General features: G+C 37.8%; 1 protein-coding gene across 5 annotated transcripts; it reads right to left on the reverse strand.

Annotated features, from left to right (window-relative positions):
• Window positions 1-5,853: 5,853 nt before the first annotated feature.
• LOC148847681 (E3 ubiquitin-protein ligase SINAT2-like) lies at window positions 5,854-19,979 on the reverse strand. 5 transcript variants are annotated; one of them, XM_088952434.1, is made up of 5 exons: window positions 19,830-19,979; window positions 18,957-19,061; window positions 8,439-8,780; window positions 7,645-8,031; window positions 5,854-6,645 (listed from the first exon to the last, which is right to left on the reverse strand). In XM_088952434.1, exons 3-5 carry the CDS (start codon window positions 8,613-8,615, stop codon window positions 6,325-6,327), a joined length of 885 nt encoding a protein of 294 aa, XP_088808560.1. In that variant the 5' UTR covers window positions 8,616-8,780; window positions 18,957-19,061; window positions 19,830-19,979; the 3' UTR covers window positions 5,854-6,324. The 5 variants fall into 5 exon arrangements, with proteins under 5 accessions (XP_088808560.1, XP_088808563.1, XP_088808564.1 ...); XM_088952437.1 differs by having other exon boundaries at window positions 19,825-19,972; XM_088952438.1 differs by having other exon boundaries at window positions 19,145-19,968.
• Between the last annotated feature and the right edge of the window lie 890 nt (window positions 19,980-20,869).

A 20,869-nucleotide genomic window follows, 5' to 3' on the forward strand; every position in this document is an offset into this window, starting at 1 on the left:
TGGCATCACAAAAAATAGTGATGATATTGATATTTCTTCTTTTTGCTTCTTGAAGTCCAAGAAAGACTGCCTTCCATTCAGCTTCAGCTGCATCTTGTGCTTGTACCATATTACCTATAGTTGCAATCACCCTCTTATCATTGTAGAGAAGAACATAAGCGCCCAAGAAAGCACCATCTGTATACAGGGTATAAGGAGATGTAGACTGTCCTTCCTCTCGAATTTGTGAAAGTGGGGGATTCTCTAATGAAACAATGTAGTTATGGATAGTTTTAACTAGGGGTGTAAGGATTGAATTTGAATCAGATTAGGCAATATCCGAATTTGAATTCAATTAGAAAATCTGATATCCGAATTCGATTCGATATTCGATGGATATTGGAAATTAATATTTGAATTCGAATCCGATTAAATATTCGAATATTAGATTCGATTAATTAATTATTTTAGATAATTAATAAATATATAAATTATTTATATAACTTAATTATTATATATTTTATATATTATATATAAGAATTAAATAATCGGTCGAATTCAGGTATTTATTGAATCTAATCAGGTCATATCCAAATTTGATTCGATTATGTCGAATATCAAATTTGAAATCGGATTTTCGAATACCGTTGACACCCCTAGTTTTAACTACCCATATTGGATCGGGACAATGACTTTCATGTATTTTCTTGTTTCTAATATCCCATATACATTTCAGCGCAATGAGCACTTTACCCAAATAAAAACCTTTTTCACTCTTAGCACTTTACCCAAATAAAAACTTTTTTCACTCTTAGCAATTTGGGTAGGAAGCCCGTTTAACCACTTTTTGATGTGGTCATGAAGGGAGGTGCTTTCATCAGTAGGGAGACAAAGATTCAACTGTAAACCACACTAAACTGCCCTTGCAAAAGAGTATTTTAAAAAAGAGATGCAATTCTGATTCCAGCTCCTTTTGGCATAAAACACAAAGCCTATCTTCATCATTGAGAAAAAACAGGGGTATTGCCTCCCAAAAAACTTTCCTAATGAGCATTTGGAACCTGAAAGGGATTCTCAAGGCCCATATGTTGTTTCAATTAACTGAATGAGAAGAAGATGAGAGATAGTTCCTTCTGAAACACTTATATGCGGACTTAACAGAATATTTATGAGATCGAGAGTGCTTCCACAACACTTGGTCTTCTGTTATATGAGAAGCAATGTGTATTTTCAACACTTCCCTCACCACCTCAGCATCTAACACTTGGTCTAAAGCTTGTCTATTCCATTTGCCACTTGAGCAAATTAGATCATTGACTTTGATATTCCTGTCTATGCTTATAGAAAGGGGGGACGATGTTGCATGTCCCCCATGAACAAATGGAATCCAAGGATCATGAAAAACACTAACATTTCTACCATCCTTTATTTGCTAAATGAAATCAAATTTCAACTTTTTGGCTATGGCCAAAATCTGTTTCCACCATAAAGAATCATTTTGCTTTGGTTGCATGGTGAAAATGGAGCCTTTCTGCAAATATTTCTCCTTTATAACCCTTACCCACAATCTCTTAGGCTTTATTAGAAACCTCCATATTTGTTTTGAGAACAAAGGCTCATTCATCTCAATTAACTTTCTAAATCCAAGTCCTCATTCCTTCTTTTATCTGCTCATTTTCTCCCAATTTAGTGTGTGTAAAGTTTTGTTATTAAAGCTTCCTTTCCACCAAAAGAATCTTTGAAACTTTTCCATTTCAAAAGTAATCTTTTTGGGAAGGATAATAGAAGACATCGAGTATATGGAGAGAGATTGGGTTATTGACTTGATCATTGTAGTCCTGCCCCCTTGTGAAAGAAGAGATGCTTTCCATAGAGACATTCATTGCTTAACTTTGTCCAGCAAGTCTTTGTATGCCTCAATTTTGCTTCTTCCTATCCACAATCTTGTGCCTAAATATTTATCACTCATGCACATTTGTTTCATACCCAACATTTGAGTGATGAATCTTCGCTTCCTTCTATGTATGTTGCTACTGAATAAGATTGAATTCTTTTGTAAGTTCACTTTCTCTCCTAAGAGTTCTTCAAACTTGGTTATAATCTCTTGCAGGTATTGTAGCATTTTTACTTCAGCCTTACAAAAAATTAGACAATCATATGCAAAGAGCAAATGAATTATTTGGGGGGCATGTCTTGTAATCTTAATTCCCTTTAAAGTGTCTTGGTTTTTTTGTTTGAAATAAAAGAGAGGATAGGACTTGCATAGCCAAGATAAAGAGATATGGTGACAAAGGGTCACCCTGTCTAATGCCTGCCTTGAGTTGGAATAAATCTAAGACAACTCCATTCACCTTAACCAAGAAAGAAGGAGAGAAGATGCATTGTTGTACTAGTTTACACTAGTGTTCTGGGAAACCCATGAGTTGAGGAACTTTTATAATGAAATGTCTATTCAGACTATCATAGGCATTTGACATATCCAGTTTAATGGCTACCCATCCAACTCCTTTCTTATGCCTTTTCGTTTTGGTAATCAACTCATGAGCCAAGATAATATTATCTAGGCCTTGTCTACCCTCATGAAACCAAGAGAGATCAAGTCTCACTCGTGAGGTAGGATTTACCAACCCGTTGACCTCATTGTGGTACTTAATCTTGCGAGGTCGTCAATGGACCAGTTTTGGACTGATCCCATCTAGTCCAAAATCAATTTGGACATATTGGATGGACCAACAAGATATATTGGATTGGATCAATCTGATCCAAAATATTTATTAGGTTGGATTGGACTTCGTCTATTTGTAATAAATTTATATTGGATTGGGTTGAATTATTCCAACATCTGGTCCATTGATATAAGATAAAAATATAGGTGTCAATGGACCAGATTTGAATTGAAACCAATCTAAATTAAAACAAATTTGAACAGATTGGACGATCCAAACATTGAATTGGACCAGTCTAAAATGGTCCAGAATATTCATTGGATTGGATTGGGCCTGGTCCATTTGTAATGGACTCACATTAGACTGGATCAGATTGGACCAAATCCAGTCCAATTGACACCCGTACTTGCGGAGGCACTTGACCTCATGAGATTGACCTCGTGAAGCCATCATAAAGGTATAAGGTGGAAACTGAATTTAAAGATTAAGTAATCCAATCCAGTGACTTAATTATTCACATTTGACCTCTTAAGGCTCAATGACCCAAGAACACGACCTCATGAACCAATCAGACATCGCAAGGCTAGAATAAAGCCTTAGAATTCAAGATGTTGCTCTAAGACTATCAAAAAACACATGATTGTTGGCTAGGGAAGCCATGTTCAACTGTACCTAGTAACGATACTCTAACAACATTGTGGTCATCAGGGGTACGTGTCCTTAAGGCTATGTTTGGTTTGAAGGAAAATATAGGAAAAGGAAGGGAAAGCTATACAAAGCTTGTAAAGGTTTCCCTACATTTCTCTTCCTTTCTCTATCTTTTTCTTCAAACCAAACGCAGCCTAAGGGAGAGAAAGATGGAATCCGTTTCTCCAATGTTTTTTGGAACTAACAATATCCTAGTCTTGGCACAAAGGCACCTCCATGCACGTAGCTTGCTTCCTAGCTAGGTTCTATAAATAGGTAAGCAAGAAAAGCATTGGGGGCATTCTTCAATCTTTCCTTAGTTAATTTTTTACAAACCCTAAGTATTCGAGTTTTCTCTCAAACTTGGCCATTTCCCAAATCTCTCATCGACTTATTTCGCTACCCTTTGACTCTGAGGCATTTCTTGATCTGCTTTGAGACTCACAAACCACCCTTATCCCTTTTGGCTATCTATCTATCTATCTATCTATATATAGATAGTATTAATTGTTGATGTTTGCTGATGACATAGTATTAATTGTTGAAAGTAGTAAAAGATTAAATTAAATGAAAGATTAAGTTTGTGGACAGCTGCATTAAAAAGGAGTGGTTTTAAATATATAGGACTAAAACCAAATGTATACAATGTAAATTTAATAAGATTGCAAACCAATGTTTGTATAAGATTAGAGACCAAGAGGTAACTAGATGTGCTCTCTTTCCATCACCTTGGTTCAATAATTCATAACTAAGGATAAAATGAGAAGGATGTTGCCCACAGGGCAAGATGGGAAAATTAGAATTTTGACTAAAACTAAAATTCTATAAAATAGTTATAAGGCTAACTATGCAGTATTTATATAAAAAGTAAATTTGGCAAAAATGCAAATGCTTAGATGGATGAGTGGTAAATCTAGAAAGGACAGTGTTACAAGTGAAGCCATAGGGATGAATTTAAGAGTAGCTCTAACAAGTGATAAAATGAGAGAAAGTTGATTGAGATGACTTGTTCACATGCATAGAAGACTATCTACAACCCTGCTAGAAAAAGCGCCAATTCATAGGAGCTATAAGAGCTACGGATAGACTAAAATGGACTTGGGTGGAAGTGACAAAAATGATTTAAACGCCCATAATTTAGGGGATGTTTGGAACTGTGGCCGTTTTTCAAAAAAATGGTGCCACGTCGGATCCACATAGGCGTTTCAACAAACGCTCATGTATCTCATTGTTTGGTTCAGCTGATTATTAAAAAATCGGGCATGCCTCGAAAATCAGGACCCCACGGTAAACCATTTCCTCCAATGGTTGACTGATGTGTATCCTATGTGGTGCTTACCTGTCAGCACATACATGAAAAACGGTGATGAAAATCACCTTACCAAACATCATAGTGTTGCTCACTGCCTACGTGGCAAAAGTTTTTTTTTTTTTTTTTGTGAAAAACGGGTCTTGAAAGTATAGACATTTTTTCTTGAAAATCGGTCCCAAAAAGCGCCCATGCTTCCTTAATGATGAATATGATGATAAACAAAATAGAATAAAAAAATATGATTCATGTAACTGACCCCATATAGTTGGGACAAGGCTTAGATGATAATGGTTTCAATAGTCAAAATCTAATAACAAAAAAGATGCTGATCACGGTGAAGGTTGCCTTTTCCCTATGTAACTTTTGTAATTCAGCATAGTTACAAAAGTTATTTAGTCTATGTTTGGTTTGAAAGAAAAGGTAGGGGAACTTTTCCCTACTTTTTCTTTCAAACCAAATGCAGCCTTAAAAGTTTGGCTAACCTTAGAGGTGGTCACGAGTCAAGCTTCTCACGAGCTATTCAAGCTTGGCTCATGAAAAGCTCGGCTCAACTCGGTTTAGACCAAGCTTTAAGTCAAGTTCGAGCTTGATACATAGGCTTGTTTGCTAATCGAGTCGAGCTCAAGCCCAGTGAAGCTTGGCTCATGAGGCTCGTGAGCCTAGTATAATGAATAAATAGTTTTTTATTATATGAGCCTAGTATAATGAATAAATAGTTTTTTATTATATACATATATACATGCATACATATATATACATATAAATATATAAAATAAATAATTTTTATTATATATAATAATATTTTTATTTTTTATGTATAATAGTAAATAATTTTTATAATTCTTATTTTGTTATATGTAAAATAAAAAAATATTTTTATATGTATAATTTTCATTTTTTAGAAAAAAAACTTAACTTATAATCGAGTTCAAGCGAAACCAAGCTCAAACTTGCGAGCTTTGAACCAAGCCGTGCTCAAGCTTAAGTCTCCAGCTCGAATCGAGCTCGAGCCTAAGAGGCTAAGACTATTTTAGTGAGACGAGCTTGAATAGCCAAATATTTGGCTCGGCTTGGCTCGAATCCACCCCTACCTAGACCCTATCTCTAGCATGAAAAACATCCTAAAGCCACCAGGCGCGCAAACCATAATATTTCATAGTACTACATTCTATTTCTTGTCTTTTTTTTTTTCTGGTGAGAATTAAAATATTACACAATAACAAATAGCTATGAATTTCATTTCTTACTGTTGAGTTTGTAAAAGATAAACCCTAGTACTTTGTTCATTGGACCTAGCCACCTGAAAGCACCATTTCCAATAATTTAACACCTGATATCTATTATCATCTTAAATGAGGTTCTTTCTGTTGCCGAACTTCATGGATTGAAGGCCCACTTGGTAACAAAGGATTTGAAACAATACAGCGAACCGGAAAAGGGGGCGGAGGACTCTTCTTCAATGATCTTCTCAAGGTATATACAGATTAAATCATCAAGAACAATTTTTGTATTGCAGAGTATGGCCACAGCTGAAGAGAAAGAGTGATTCTTCGTTCCATTTTGAAGAATATGACTGCAGAAGAACCAAAAGAGTGAAGAGTTTAATCTTATGAACAATCTTTCCTTCTCTTCTCCCTCCCCCTCCCCCCTTGCTTTCCTTGTATAATCTTCTAGAAATTATCAGAGTTCCTTCCATATCTTGCCAGTGACCCTCAGCTTCAATTCCCTTCTATCACCTCCAGAGAAATATAATGCTAAGCTCCTCTGTATTATGAGTCCATCATGGCTATCACGAACACTCTGGTGAGGGGTCCTGATGCTCCTAGGCACCCCTTGCCATGTCAGCTTCCGACCATTGCCACCAACCTCAAGACAGTAACCAAACTTTCTCGCTTCAGGCTCCTCACCCATGAAGCGCATGAAGGCCATGTAAACTGGCTCTGTACCCAGGCAAAATGCTTCAAAGTGGAGGCAAAAGTATTGATTGAAGCAATAGAAAAGCTGCTCCAAGAAAGGGAAAAAAACAATGGAATCAGAAAGTGCATGTCAAAATAGGAAAGACAAAGATTGACATTACTTAGCCCAGGCAGTAGAAATTGAGAATAATTTCATAGGGGTATTTTAGTTTATCATTAATCTAATGGAAAGTTGGCCATGGGGAATAAAGGGGCATTCTTTTTAGGGATTTTGAGGGGGGAAAGTTGGTTAATGGGATTTTGGTTCCCATTGACCAAGAATTCCATATTCTTTTTTCAGATTTATGTGGGGATCAGGGAAAGTTTATTTTCCTGGGTATCACTTACCCATCTCCTAGGTGGGTAAATAACTTTTCACATAGGGGGAAGGTTGCCAACACTTGAATGGGACAAAAATGCCCCTTTTAATAATAGATTTTTATGGATAAAATGGTCATTGCCTTGTTTACCTAGAAAATAAAAGAACATGGGTAAATGCACTTACCCGGGTAAGTATTTCCCAGGAAAAACTTACCCAGGTAATTGCATTTACCCGGGCAAGTAACTTGCCGAAAAGCGAACGGAGCCTAAGATTCATTACAACTCAACAGTGTCCCAGACATCAACAGTTCGTCCTATTTGGTCTGTCTGTTTCTACCTAGAAGAAAAGGCCCAGGATGAGGGCAGGGGGGAGGAAGAACTTTGACTCACCCTCCTACTTCAATTCACTGGAAGCATTTGTCTATAAATAAAACAGTTAAAACAGATCAATGATTTTTTTCCAAAGCATGCCTTTTAGCTTATTAGTCAATCTGACCAGACAATCTACGTTTCAGAAGCTTGCCTTTTAACTGAGCCAAGGTAATAAATAGGGTCAACCTACCCCGAAAAGAGTTCATCTTTACTTTGTTTTTTAACCCCCTGCCCCCTTGAAAATGAGTTATTGAATTTTTATGTACCTGTTTCTGACATTCTTATCATAAATAAATCTGGAAAAATGCATGTTTAGAAAGATAATTAGATAAAAAACAGTTTCTGAACTTACAGTGAGTGTCCAAGATACATTGTCCACAGAGCATGGATCCTGTTTCACATAACGGTGATTGAAGGTGAATCCTGTCTGAAGATCCACCTTGTGAATCTCCCTAAGATGGGCCAACAAAGTTGGAATATCCCCTGTAATAGAGCAATCTGAACCGGGGTGGGGACAGGTATATGGCCGAAAGACACACTGAGTCTCATGCTTTACCTTGCTGTAATAAGGGAGCATCTCCTTGCAACCAAGCTGGTTATATGTGCATGGAAAGGGAAAAGAAAGTGCAAACTTTTCAAGAACCAAACATCTTATATTTCCAAGTTCCTTTTTGCAAACAGGGCATTTGTTGTTGACTTTAGATTTGCACTCCACACAGAGGGTATGGCCACTAGGACACTGCATCAATAGGAAAAGAAAATAATAAGCAAAAACAAAATCAGGAAGAAAGATTTAAGTACCAAGTCCTCAATGTCGACTCCATAGAATTACAAGAAACAAAGTGCCATTGTGAATCACATGATAATAACACTGTTATATTTTTAAGAAAGAAATATAAGACAGAGCTAACACTTGTTAATGGAATACTTGGTAATGACAGAAGGCAGAAAATATCTCTGCAATGCATATAGAAGTAGGTTGAAACCCAATAAAAGAATATAAACGAATTTAATTATTTTTTGCACCTCCTTTTGCAGAACTTGAGAGTATTAAAAATGATGTTTATAGGTAGAAAATATGGAGATGGGAGAAAAGGAACAATAACAAATTCAATAAAAGCCAGTACAGAATGAAGGAAGCCAAACCTGCTGAATAGGTGGATATAGAGGTTTACTACAAACAGGACACTCCATTATTCTGTCTATATTGTTGTTTGGAAGAAGAGGGATATTTCTTCCACGTGGTATTTTTAGGTGGGTCTGCTCATTTGGCCGTGCAGAAGTAGAATCAGCATCCTTCATCAGTGAACTAAGATTGTCCATTAGAGTAGATAAAGTAAAAGAAGAAAGTCCAGTGGTCGGTTCTTTTTCAGTTTAACAAAGTTGATATGATGAGCAATAGGCCTTCTTTTTCATCTATGCCTTTATATACCTTAAACCACTCATTCAATAAAATCAAACACCCTAAAACTGCAACTGCAACTGCATCTGCATCAAAACATAAATCATTTGATAATTAGATATTCACAATAAGTACAAGTAACAAACTATGCAAAAGATTTTCTGCAAAATACACAAAATTCTCTTTTTCTAACCATGTCCACTTGTCCAGAAGAGAACATGAAAGCAAAACAACAATAACACATGCAACAAAGGTTGATATATTTAGACCAATGATGAATTGAAAAAAGAAATTGTTCAAGTGAAATTACACTTTGTAACTACAGGAATTTCCAACTGTGAGTTGAATATGAGAAAAGATCAACAGACACAATACCCACCATTAAAAGACATGAATTTCATCATCATAAGACAGAAAGTCCATGTTTTGTTTCCCATTAAATCATCAATTGTTTAAACGGCTGTATTAAGAAGCAAATCCTATTTCTTTTTCATGGGGGTGGATAGAAATAGAAAATGTTCATGTAAATATGGAGATGGGATTTAGGTTATTATTCTTTCATTTGAGTGATAAAATAGAACCAAAAGAATATGACTTTCCATAGCCATCAGAGATACTGAACAGTTTGCACTGGAAGTATGTATAAAGCAAATGGACAAATATGGGAGTCTATAAATTTTTTACGTAAAATACACAAAATCTTAGAATTATTAGGATTTATCAAGGGTTCCTATGATAGTGACAATTCTGTAAATTTTCTTGGTTCTAGTACGATTGATCCCCCTATGATATCTATACTCATGTACTAACTTCTAAGTGAAAAAAGAGGGATGAATGAATTTAATGTATTTGAGTTCTTATAGCTTATGCTAAGAGTGGGGAGTGGTTCCAAAACTCTAGAGTGATTCTAGGTCCTCCATTGAGTGATTTTGCGTTTTCTCTCTAATCCAAGCCCTTACCAACTCAGTAACTCCCTACAACTATCTATTCCAAACTATATACAAAGTTTTCATTGAAAAATTCCAATCCTAGACCTATTTTCCTTAATCAAAACTTTTCATAGTTCTAGGACAAACTTGCAATTCTTGCAATTAAACCTTAAAAGGTTCCTAATCCAACCAACTTCTAAACTTAGTTCTAAAAATCCTCCATAGCTCTTATTCTAGATAATTAACACCTTCCTATATTCACTCTCGGGTCATAGACAAGTTATATCATTTGGTATTAAAGCAATTGATCCTACATCAAAGTGCATGGACACAAGGTCATCATATACACCAAACTGTTGCCAAATAAATCTTTGAACATTAGGTAAAAAGAAATAAAATAAGCGAATGGATCTTTTTTTATTTTTGCTACAGTAACACAGAGTTGTATTATATTAAGGGTAAAAGACATAAACCTCCCTTGAGGTTTCTGGTAAATACTGAAAATTCCTCTCTTTTCAAAAAGGATTAAGGCATCCCTTGTTGGGTGACTTCATTGGACAAAGGCCTCCCCTCCATCAGCAATCTGTCAAGATCCATTTACACTTGATGTCATGTGTGGGTTTTTTTTTTTTGGAAACCCCGAATTTGCCCTACCCAGAACTGAAACCCCAAACGTAATTCAGCCATCTCTCTATGCCTGATGAATAGCACCTGATTCATCATCCGCAAATTTGATTTCATTGATCAGGGTCAACCAAATTCAGATTGCAACACACTTTTACCCCGGAAATCTGCAGAAATAGACAGATCAATATCAATTATACCATGGTCATGATGGAGAATACATCATGGGAGAATGGTGCAGCACCATCTTTTGTATCAATCGAAGATATTGTAAGGCCATCTGTGTTGAGGATTGCAACTGCCTTGCTGCATCATATGACATTGGAAACTGCATAATACAGAGTTTCCCATTAAAATATGTTAGAAAGAAACCATTTTCCACTACCTTGATCAAAGTAGGCAACCAAAGCCCAGGGAGCAGAAACCATCCCTCAGCTCCAACTCTGAGACAAAGGGAATATAACTGTCCCCGGCTGCTGGATAAGGTTCTGCTTTCATCAAAGTAGGCAGCTAAAACCATTTGCTACAATGGAAACTGCACAATATGACTGCCCCTGGCCGCTGGATAAAGCTCCCTTAAAGACTATGCCACAAGATCCCTTCCCCAGCTCTTCCATGAAACCTGCTATCATATTCTCAAGCTCAACATAACTAAATGATCATAAAGCAATTCCCTATGTCAATCCTCTATTCTACTGATCCAACATCTTTCTATATGCCCAAGTACAATGTGGACGGGATGGCTCTATGGATAAATGAGGCGGAAGACAGGCTTGTAAATGCAGCAGAGGTGGTTTTTTTGAAAATTTAATAATAATAATAATAATAATAATAATATAACAACATCTTAATCCAAGAGGGGAGACTTAAGTATTCTACCCTTATATAAACAGCTAGAAGTAAAATATACGAAAGAGAACAGCCTATCAAATCCTAATCTTTACAATATCCACCCAAAACTTAGGAAGAGTATCCATCATGTTATTAGCTTCTCTTGGAACTGTTTTCTTCTTTTCTCACTGTAGGTTTTCAAGACTGCTATTCAGTTTTGACCATTAAGAGATTTCAGGTTCGATGAGAAGGGAAAGTGAAAAAGTAGAAGAAAGAGTGGTGAAAGAGCAGTAGAACACAGATTTTGAGGAGAAGAACAGAATGTCAATATTCTTCCGCCACCACTTTAAGTTAATATATATAGGTTATGCTAGTTACATGAAAAGACATATCTGCCCTTGGTGTTTACATCATAACTGCTAACAAATAACAAACAATATAAAACTGAAACTAGAAATAACAAAATAGCAAAATAACCACAGCTGTGACTAAATACATTCTACCCTACGGACAGAGTGGGACCACAGCTGTGGGGCCCACATCAATGTTCTCTACACTCCCCCTCAAGTTGGGAGTATATGTTCATCATTCCCAACTTGGATAGATCCGCCTCTAGCTTCTTTCTTGATACGGTTTTAGTGAGGATGTCTGCTAATTGCATACTGGATGTGATGTAAGGGAGGCATACTTCTTGAGATGAGACCCTCTCTCACACAAAATGGCAGTCAACTTCAATGTGTTTGGTTCTGTCATGCTATACTGGATTATGTGCTATATTAATGGCGGCTTGATTATAACAGTACAACATTAGGGGCTTCTCATACTCAATACCCAACTCCTCAAGTAGAGATCTTAGCCATAGGATTTCAGCCACTCCATTGGCCATGGACCTGTATTCTGTTTCAGCACTTGACCGGGAGACAACACTTTGTTTCTTACTTCTCCAGGAGACAAGGTTTCCTCCCAAAAGGGCACAATATCCTGAGGTAGACCTTCTGTCATTAACACTCCCAGCCCAATCTGCATCAATATAGACCTCCACCTTCATGTGATTGTTGTTCTTGAAAAGTATACCCTTACCTGGGCATCTCTTCAAGTAGGCTAAGATTCTTTCTACCGCAAGAAGATGTGTGGTTCTAGGAGAATGCATGTACTGGCTGACAACACTAACAACATAAGTAATATCTGGCCGAGTGAGGCAGAGATATAGGAGCTTTCCTACCAGTTGTTAGAACATAACTTTGTCTTCAAGAAGTTCCCCACTCTTGGCACTAATCCAGTGATTCTGTTCAATTGGTGTATCTGCAGGCTTGACACCTAATTTTCCAGTTTCTGCCAATAGGTCGATGACATATTTCCTCTAAGATATAAAGATCCCCTGTTTGGATCTAGCAACCTCAACATCCAAAAAATACCAGAGTACACCAAGGTCCTTCACCTCAAATTCTTGGTGAAGAAGTTGTTTAAGATATTCAATCTCATGGCTATCATTCCATGTAACCACAATATCATCAACATATACGGCCAGTAGTGTCAAAGAGGACTCCACCCTCTTGATGAATAGGGTATGATCTGACTGAGTCTGTACATATCCAAACTTCACAAGTGCTAGTCTGAATCTATCGAACCAAGCCCTAGGTGACTGTTTCAAACCATACAAAGCCTTGTTGAGCCGGCAGACCTTCTTACCTATTTCTGCATCATAGAATCCAAGAGGCAAACGCATGTAAACTTCTTCCTGCAGATCTCCATTCAGAAAAGCATTTTTCACGTCCATTTGGTATAAAGGCCAAGTGTGACTTGCTGCAAGGGACAATAGAACTCGAATAGTAGTCATCTTGGCTACCGGTGCAAATGTCTCCAAGTAATCTATGCCATAAGTCTATGTAAACCCTCTTGCAACTAACCGAGCTTTATACCTCTCAATAGATCCATCTGCATTATGCTTCACCGTAAATACCAATCTGCATCCAACTGGTTTCTTTCCTTTTCGCAAATCAACTACCTCCCAGGTGTTGTTTTTCAACAGGGCATCCATCTCAAATTGCATTGCATCTTTCCATTCAGGGACGGATAGGGCTTCTTGCATTGTTCTTAGAATAGGGACATTGGAAATGGAGCTAAGGTAGGACCTGTAGGTAGGAGATAGGCGATCATAGGATAAAAAATGGGAAATACAATGGGCTGTGGATGTGGTACAATGTCGTTTCCCTTTACGGACTGCAATTGGAAGGTCAAGATCATCTGTAGGGGAAGTCTCTGTGGGTTCTGGGACCGAAATATCTGGTCCTGGAGCTGCATATGAGATTGGAGCTGGTCTAAACTGCTGATGATCAGGATCAACCTGCCTGCACCGCCTGTGATAAACCCTCAACTCCTGATCCCTCTAACCACCCTCACCATTGCAGCTTTCCCTCAACTCCTGATCCCTTTGACCACCCTCACCATTGCGGCTCTTATCACCCAATGGAATAGGTAAAGGAATTGCCCCACTCTCACTGCTCTCCCCTTGAAGACATGAACTCAAACCCCCACTCTCACTACTCTCCCCCTGAGGGGCAACCCGAGGATAATAGGGTGCCCCCTCAAAGAAAATGACATCCATGGAGACAAACTTCCTCCCGGAGACAGGATCATAACAACAATAACCCTTTTGAGTTTGTGCATAACCAAGGAAGATGCATTTGGAGGCTTTGGGTTCGAACTTGGAGGGATGGGGTCCGAGAAGCTGAACAAAGCAAGTGCAACCGAATGTCTTAAGGGGAATAGAAAACAAGTCCTCACGTGGGTGTAGAAGCGAAAAAGGAGATCGCATATCAAGGACCCTGGAAGGGACCCGATTAATAAGGTATACTACCGTGAGGATAGCATCCCCCTAGAAGCGAATAGGGACATTGGAAGTAAACATGAGGCTTCTAGCCACTTCCAAAATGTGCCTATTCTTCTTCTCGACAATTTCATTTTGCTGAGGTGTATGAGGGCAAGAGCTCTGGTGGATAACCCCATGATGAAGAAGATAAGATGTCAATGATTTAGCAAAGTATTCCTTTGCGTTATCAGATCTGAGAACTTTGATCTTGGCATCAAACTGGATTAGGATCATTTGGTGAAAATTTTGGGTCAGGGAAGGTACCTCATCTCGTGAACGCATGAGATAAATAAAAAAAAAAAACGGGTATGGTCATCAACAAATAACAAAAAATATCTGTACCCACTTATGGAAGGGATATAATAAGGCCCCCAAACGTCAGTATTCACAATATCAAAAGAATTATCGCTCCTTTTATTACTCAATAAATAAGGCTTTCTACAATGCTTAGCAAACTCACAACTTTTACACTGTAGCTGAGACAACTCAATAGACTCAAATAAAGTAGGAAACAAACTCTGTAAAGATCGAAAAGACAAATGACCTAATCGGTTATGCCAAAGCATAACCGGACTTACACTCTGAGAAACAAAAGACAACTTCTCTACTGACTCTCCCTAACGGAACCGCTCCCTGAGCAAATAGATCCCATTCGTCTCACGACCAGTGCCAATCATCTTCTGCATCTCTAAGTCCTGAAAAACACATCGATCAGGGAAGAAGGTTACTGAGCAGTTCATATGCTTGGTAATACTACTGACTAAAAGAAGGTTAGTATCAAGCTTAGGAACATGCAAAACAGATGATAGGGAGATAGTATCTGAAAGCTTGATGTCACCCTTCCTAGAAATTGGAACCAGGGAGCCATCAGCAATAGATACCTTATCCCTACCAGAAGACAAATGGTAAGTAGTAACAATGAAGGCAAGTTAGTCATGTGATCAGATGCACCTGAGTCTATTACCCAACAAGGTTCGGTAGTACCTGGAGCTGAGGCATGATAGGCTGAAGCTCGAGTACCTGAATGGGCGAAGGCAGATGTGACGGGGGCTGATGGAGGTTGCGATGGCTAAGCTGAATTTCCAACCTCCTTTTCTAGTTGTATTAGGGTAGCTCGAGCGATAGCTAAGGTCTCCAAAGATGTTCCTTTTGTGCCAGATGAGGATGTTGAATCAGTGTTCATGGCTATATGAGCAGTGCCCTTCTTATTTCTTAACTTCGCAGGAACCGAGTGGGGATGCAGTTTCCAACATGTCTCTTTTGTATGTTTGGGTTTCTTACAATGTTCACATACAACATCCTTCTTGTCTTCCTTCCTCATGTCCTTCTCTGAATCACCCCCTGATTTTGGTGTAGCCACTACAAAGGCTGATGTGGGTTGCATCATAACCTTCCTTCTGGTCTCTTCACTGTGTACAAATGAGTAAGCCTGAGAGAGAGTCACACTGTCTCTGGTCAAAATCTGCTGCCTCACAATATCATATTCTGAGTTCAGTCCTGCCAAGAACTCAAACACTCTGTTTGTCTCGATGTGCTTTCTATGGGTCTGAGCATCTTTGGGACTCTCCCACTCAAGAGTCTCTAAGTGATCAATCTCGTGCCACAAGGACTTCAAGGTAGAGAAATAGACCAACACCGGTTTCTCTCATTGCTTAAGGGTGTTTACTTCACATTTCAATTCATATGCTCTGGCAACATTAAGGGGTTGGGAGTAAGTTTCTTTCATAACATCCCATATCTCCTTAGTTGTCTTTGCCCACAAATAATTTCGGCTAATATGAGGCTGCATAGAATTACACAACCATGTCATAACTAAGTAGTTTTCTTGCATCCACTTGGCATATGCCGGGTTTCCCTTGGAAGGTTCTTTCATATCTCCCAGGAGATACCCTAATTTACCTCTTCCACCAATAGCCATCATGGCTGATTGGGCCCATTCCAAATAGTTTGATTCATCAAACTTTACGATCGTAATCTGACCACCCATCTCAGAAATACCACCATAACTGATGTTCCCAAGACTGCCTTCTGCCTGAATTTTAGACTCCATTTCTGGCAAGTCTCAAAATAGCACTTGAATCACCAATCACAATCAAAACAGTATAGGCCTGATCTGTATTCTCAGTGTATGTGCACAAAACCGAAATAATTCTAATCTGGAACCAACTAGCCAATACAGCAGTAACTATCCGTAGATCTCTAACTCCCTTAGAACTCTGAGAACAGCTTTAAAAAAAACTGATATGCTAGGGAAAGTTAGGGTTTTAATCAGTCCTGAAAGGAAGCAATTTAGTCGCACAATCCAAACTGTATAGATGAGCTTGCAGTAGGGTTAATAAGAAACCCTAGAATCTGATCGGACCTACTAATAAACTTAAGAGTAGCTCTAGATAGATCACAGGGTTCAGTCAAACACTAGGGCTTGCCACAGATCACTTTCAAACCCTAGAGTAGAGAGAAACACAGTTCAGCCAGGGTTTGCTGTAAAACCCTAGTGAATCGAAGAGAGAAAGAACTAGAATGGTTCGACCTTCCCCTCCAGATAGGTTCAACCTATCTTCTCTGATAGAACTCTTAAAAAGTAAACAACTTACAAGGAAAAATTATTTCGCTGCCTTCTAGGGTTACATGAACCCTAGTCTTCTCTGATCCTTCCTGACCACCAACACTCTACAACCCTAGCAAGTTTCCAACAGCTGCTAGCACCTCTGGCGATCTCCAAGAATCAGTCTGCGAACTCCTCATTTTCAGCTTTCAGTCCTAGGGAATTCTCATGTGGTCGGCTGGTATTAGACTCACATGAAAAACCCTAACTTGGCTCCGATACCATGTAGGTTTTCAAGACTGCTATTCAGTCTTGACCACTAAGAGATTTCAGGTTCGATGAGAAGAGAAAGTGAAGAAGAAATAGAAGAAAGAGTGATGAAAGAGCAGTAGAACACAAATTTTGAGGAGAAGAACAGAATGTCAATATTCCACCGCCGCCACTTTAAGTTAATATATATAGGTTATGCTAGTTACATGAAAGGACATATCTGCCCATGGTGTTTATATCATAACTGCTAACAAATAACAAACAATATAAAACTGAAACTAGAAATAACAGAATAGCAAAATAACCACAATTGTGACTAAATACATTCTACCCTAAGGACAGAGTGGGACCACAGCTGTGGGGCCCACATCAATGTTCTCTACACTCCCTTTGATAAAGAAACAATTATCAAGCAGAAAAGAGGAAAAAAATGAAACCAAACAAAATCACTCCCAAGACCAACCAAGTTCCACACTTAACAAAAGACCAAAACCTGAACTGACCACTTGCACAGGACAAGCATCAGAGGTGTAGGCATCCAAAGATCCGCTTCAATCCAACAAACCAGACAACCCTGCCTCATACACAATGCACCTTTACAAAGTAATCCCAGGTCCATAGTTGTCAAGGCGACAAGGCACCCTTTGAGGCTCGCCTCGCCTAATCGCCTAACAGTTTTCTACTTCCTACTATAAAAAACTTTTTTATTCATTCTTTTTTGAGATTATAATTATAAAATAGACATTATTAAACTAAAATAATCATTTTGTGTGTTTATATACTAATTTCTTTTTATTATTTTCTTATTTATTAGGGCTTAATCAACACAAACATTGCTAAATGCTGTATTGAACCCTCAAAAACTTAAAAACCTGAACCAATAAGTAAGGAAGAACTAAAAATTTTATCTAATCAGCACACTTTCCTCTTCAGCCCCTATATTTTTTGAATTTTATTTTCCTTCTTCCTTTTCTTCTCATGAATATGTTGATTTTATATACTTTAATATGAAATTTTTACTTTTCTTATGAAAATCATGAATAATTATTAAAGAAATATGGTTATGGTACCTAGGGAACTACCCTAGGATCTATGTTTTTAACATAAAAAATCCATTGCCTAGGCAACGCCTAGGCGACTAGGCGCTCCCCAGTCGCCTAGCCTCACCTTGGCGCCTTGAAAACTATGCCCAGGTCCTATCTTGAAAGATATAAACCTATTGAAATCACAGAATTTTTAAGATTCCGCAGTCCACACCAACCAATCAAGTGATGAGTTTGAACTGCAGGTAAGTTCCCATCCATGCTTCTTACAACAATGCTTATTTGGAATGGCCATTTAAACCCTGAACCTGAAAAACCATTTACTCAGTAATTCTTTGTTCATAATTTCTAACAGGTACAAGCTATGAACCTCTCCACTTAGAGATGGAAATCCACCTCCAGTAAATCAAATAGAACCTCCTCTCATTGAGTCATAACTACTCAAAATATACCTCTGCTAAATTATTGGCCAATAAAAGGCAGAAGAAGAGAATCACTAAAGATATAACAAAAGGAAAATTAGAATAAGTACTACAGAGTAAAATGCCCTTCCCCTTGTACACTTCCCTCCAACCAACCAGCATTCACAAAACTTCTCCACTACAGGGTCTCATAGTATTTTCACATTTATTTAGCCCCATTGAAGACCCAAAAGCTCCAGTTCATCTTCCAAGAGCTCTGGCTAAAAGGTGTGTTTCCTGAATAACCATAAAATCTATGAAGGTGATTCTTTTATTCAGTGGAACTTTGTCAGGAAAAAAAAGTCAAGATTTGAGGAAAAAAAGTAATCTTCAATTACATTTCAGGTCTCCAGGTTTTCAGTTGGTCATAATCATAAGTATAATGACTGGAAAAAGCAGATAGGTGAGAACGGGTCAAACTCCAGTCACTAGATACCTGACCCTATATTGGAAAAAGCAGCTTTATTACAATTACAAGATTAACCTCAAACATAGAAATATCACAAGACAGCATTTTGTGAAAATCAAAAACCTAAAACTATTCGGGTATAAAAGCTCCTAATATATTCACAGTCAAATTAATATATTGACTTTTCTTATAAATTCATGGTCAAATTGATGATAATAATTTTTCTTATTCATAGTCAAATTAAAAATAGGATAAGTTTGTAATTCTATTGATCCAAATACCTCTCAAAGATCAAACGAATTATTAGAATGAACGAGGAGAATACAGCAAGGGAATCACTAGAAAGGGAAGAGGCGCAAAACCCCCAAGCTAACAAAGCACAAAATCTGGAAAAAAAAAGACAAAAAATAAACATTATATCGGTGATAAAATGCATTTGATTTTAAGAGAACTGTTTGATGAAAAATACTTTCATGTAATAGTGTTCCCAAGTTCCCTAGAAGCCAATGAAAATAACAGCATCTGTGTTTCCGAGGCTTATTTCTCTTTCTACATATAGTGGCCCCTGTGCAAAAAGCACATTCAATGCCACTGAATTTCTTTCTTTCTTTTTTCCAGCAGGCATTGGATATGGGGATTTTCAGAAGGTTATAGATTCCAACAACCCATATAAAAAATTATAAATCTCCCCCAAAAAAATCTCCTAATTAAAAAAATAATTGACACAAGAATATCACCTTCAGAAGAAAAACATGTCAAACTCCATTAGACAAAATAATGATAAAAAATCAAACCAACAGAATCGCGGAGAAACATTCTCAAATACACCATTTCCAGGACGTAAAACCCAACAAGCCCGTTAATCCCAATTTATCTAAAAAAGAAAAACAGACAATGCAGAAAAATTCCTCTACACAACAACATCAGATACTTGAATTATAAAAAACAATTCCACACGAAAATAATCCAGAAAAAGAAGAAAAATATATCAGAAAATGGAGCGAGAACTCCACCATCTAAACCCGCATTTCACGAAGAGATCACAAAACCAAGGAAAATCAAAATGAAAACACCATTTCTTGTATTTTGCATCGAGAATTAGACATAAATCAAATCAAAATGAAACAAAATTCGAATGGAAGAGACAACCTTACCGGGCGATCTTCAGGGAAACACAGATTGAAGAAAATTTTGTAATGTGATTGAAAATTTTGAGGGAAAAAATGAGAAACTGAACGAAAAGCGAAAATCAGAGAAAACAACAACTAGAAGTTTAGAGCACCAAGAGTTTTTTATCAAAAGCAAACTAACAAACAAATTTGTTGTTTTAATGCGTCACCAACCACTGTAATTTTTTATTTTTTGGTAAAAACCAACCACTGTGTTTAGTGTAAATGGATAACCAAATTACTAAACTAACCCTTGTGAGAAGGAAACTTAGTTTATACGCCATCGAAAATGTGAAAGAACATGTGAGCATTTTCGTAATTTGGCATGAGGCCTTCCACCCCCTCGGATAGTCGGTCGGTTTTACAGGGGTTTTTCGGTTGGGTTTTCCGTTAAAACTATCGGATGATTTGATGATCTACGGAAACATAATTCCGAGCCTTCAGTCATGGGCTGGACCCCCACAAGTCCGAAGTCCGAAGTACGAATATGGATTTCCATCGGGCATCGGATTTTACGCACGTGAGCGGGACCACGTGGTTTCGGATCCACCCAGATCCAAAATAATCACTTCTTCGTAGAACATGCAAATCTTGGGCCTGAACCCCAAAATTTACTCCACGAGGATGTGGCCCACCACGGAACAGGTCCTTCCTAACGTCTTGGCATTTGCCGTGGATTTTGATCGTCTGATTTTACAGCCCTTAATTGGACGGTGGAGATATGTTATTCATATTAGACAGGCAATGTTTTAGGCAATCTATTGGCACCGTGGGCGTTTATTAAAATATTGCCACATCAGCACACTTGGGCATTGGCGTTTATTGTACATGAAACCCCTGTTTGGTTTCAATGTTTGTCAAATAAATATTAAAAAGCATAAATGTTTTAGATTTACGTATTGGGGGCGTTGGGAGAAATTTCAAATTCTGCTTTCTTCTAATATCCCACGCTTAGATGGAGCATTGTAAGGTGAGGTGGAAGATAATTTAATAGGGATATTATTTGAAACACGAGTTCAGATCAA

This window comes from Nelumbo lutea, chromosome 6 (assembly GCF_056320005.1).
Source record: "Nelumbo lutea isolate HS-2025 chromosome 6, American lotus-T2T, whole genome shotgun sequence".
Lineage (NCBI taxonomy): Eukaryota > Viridiplantae > Streptophyta > Magnoliopsida > Proteales > Nelumbonaceae > Nelumbo > Nelumbo lutea.

Coding starts and splice junctions, on each gene's coding strand:
- LOC148847681 (XM_088952434.1), bottom strand. CDS start 8,615: ATGGACAATCTTAGTTCACTGATGAAGGATGCTGATTCTACTTCTGCA. Junction 8,032..8,438: donor TATATCCACCTATTCAGCAG/GTTTGGCTTCCT, acceptor CTATTGATGCAG/TGTCCTAGTGGCCATACCCT. Junction 6,646..7,644: donor ATGTATCTTGGACACTCACT/GTAAGTTCAGAA, acceptor TTCTTGGAGCAG/CTTTTCTATTGCTTCAATCA.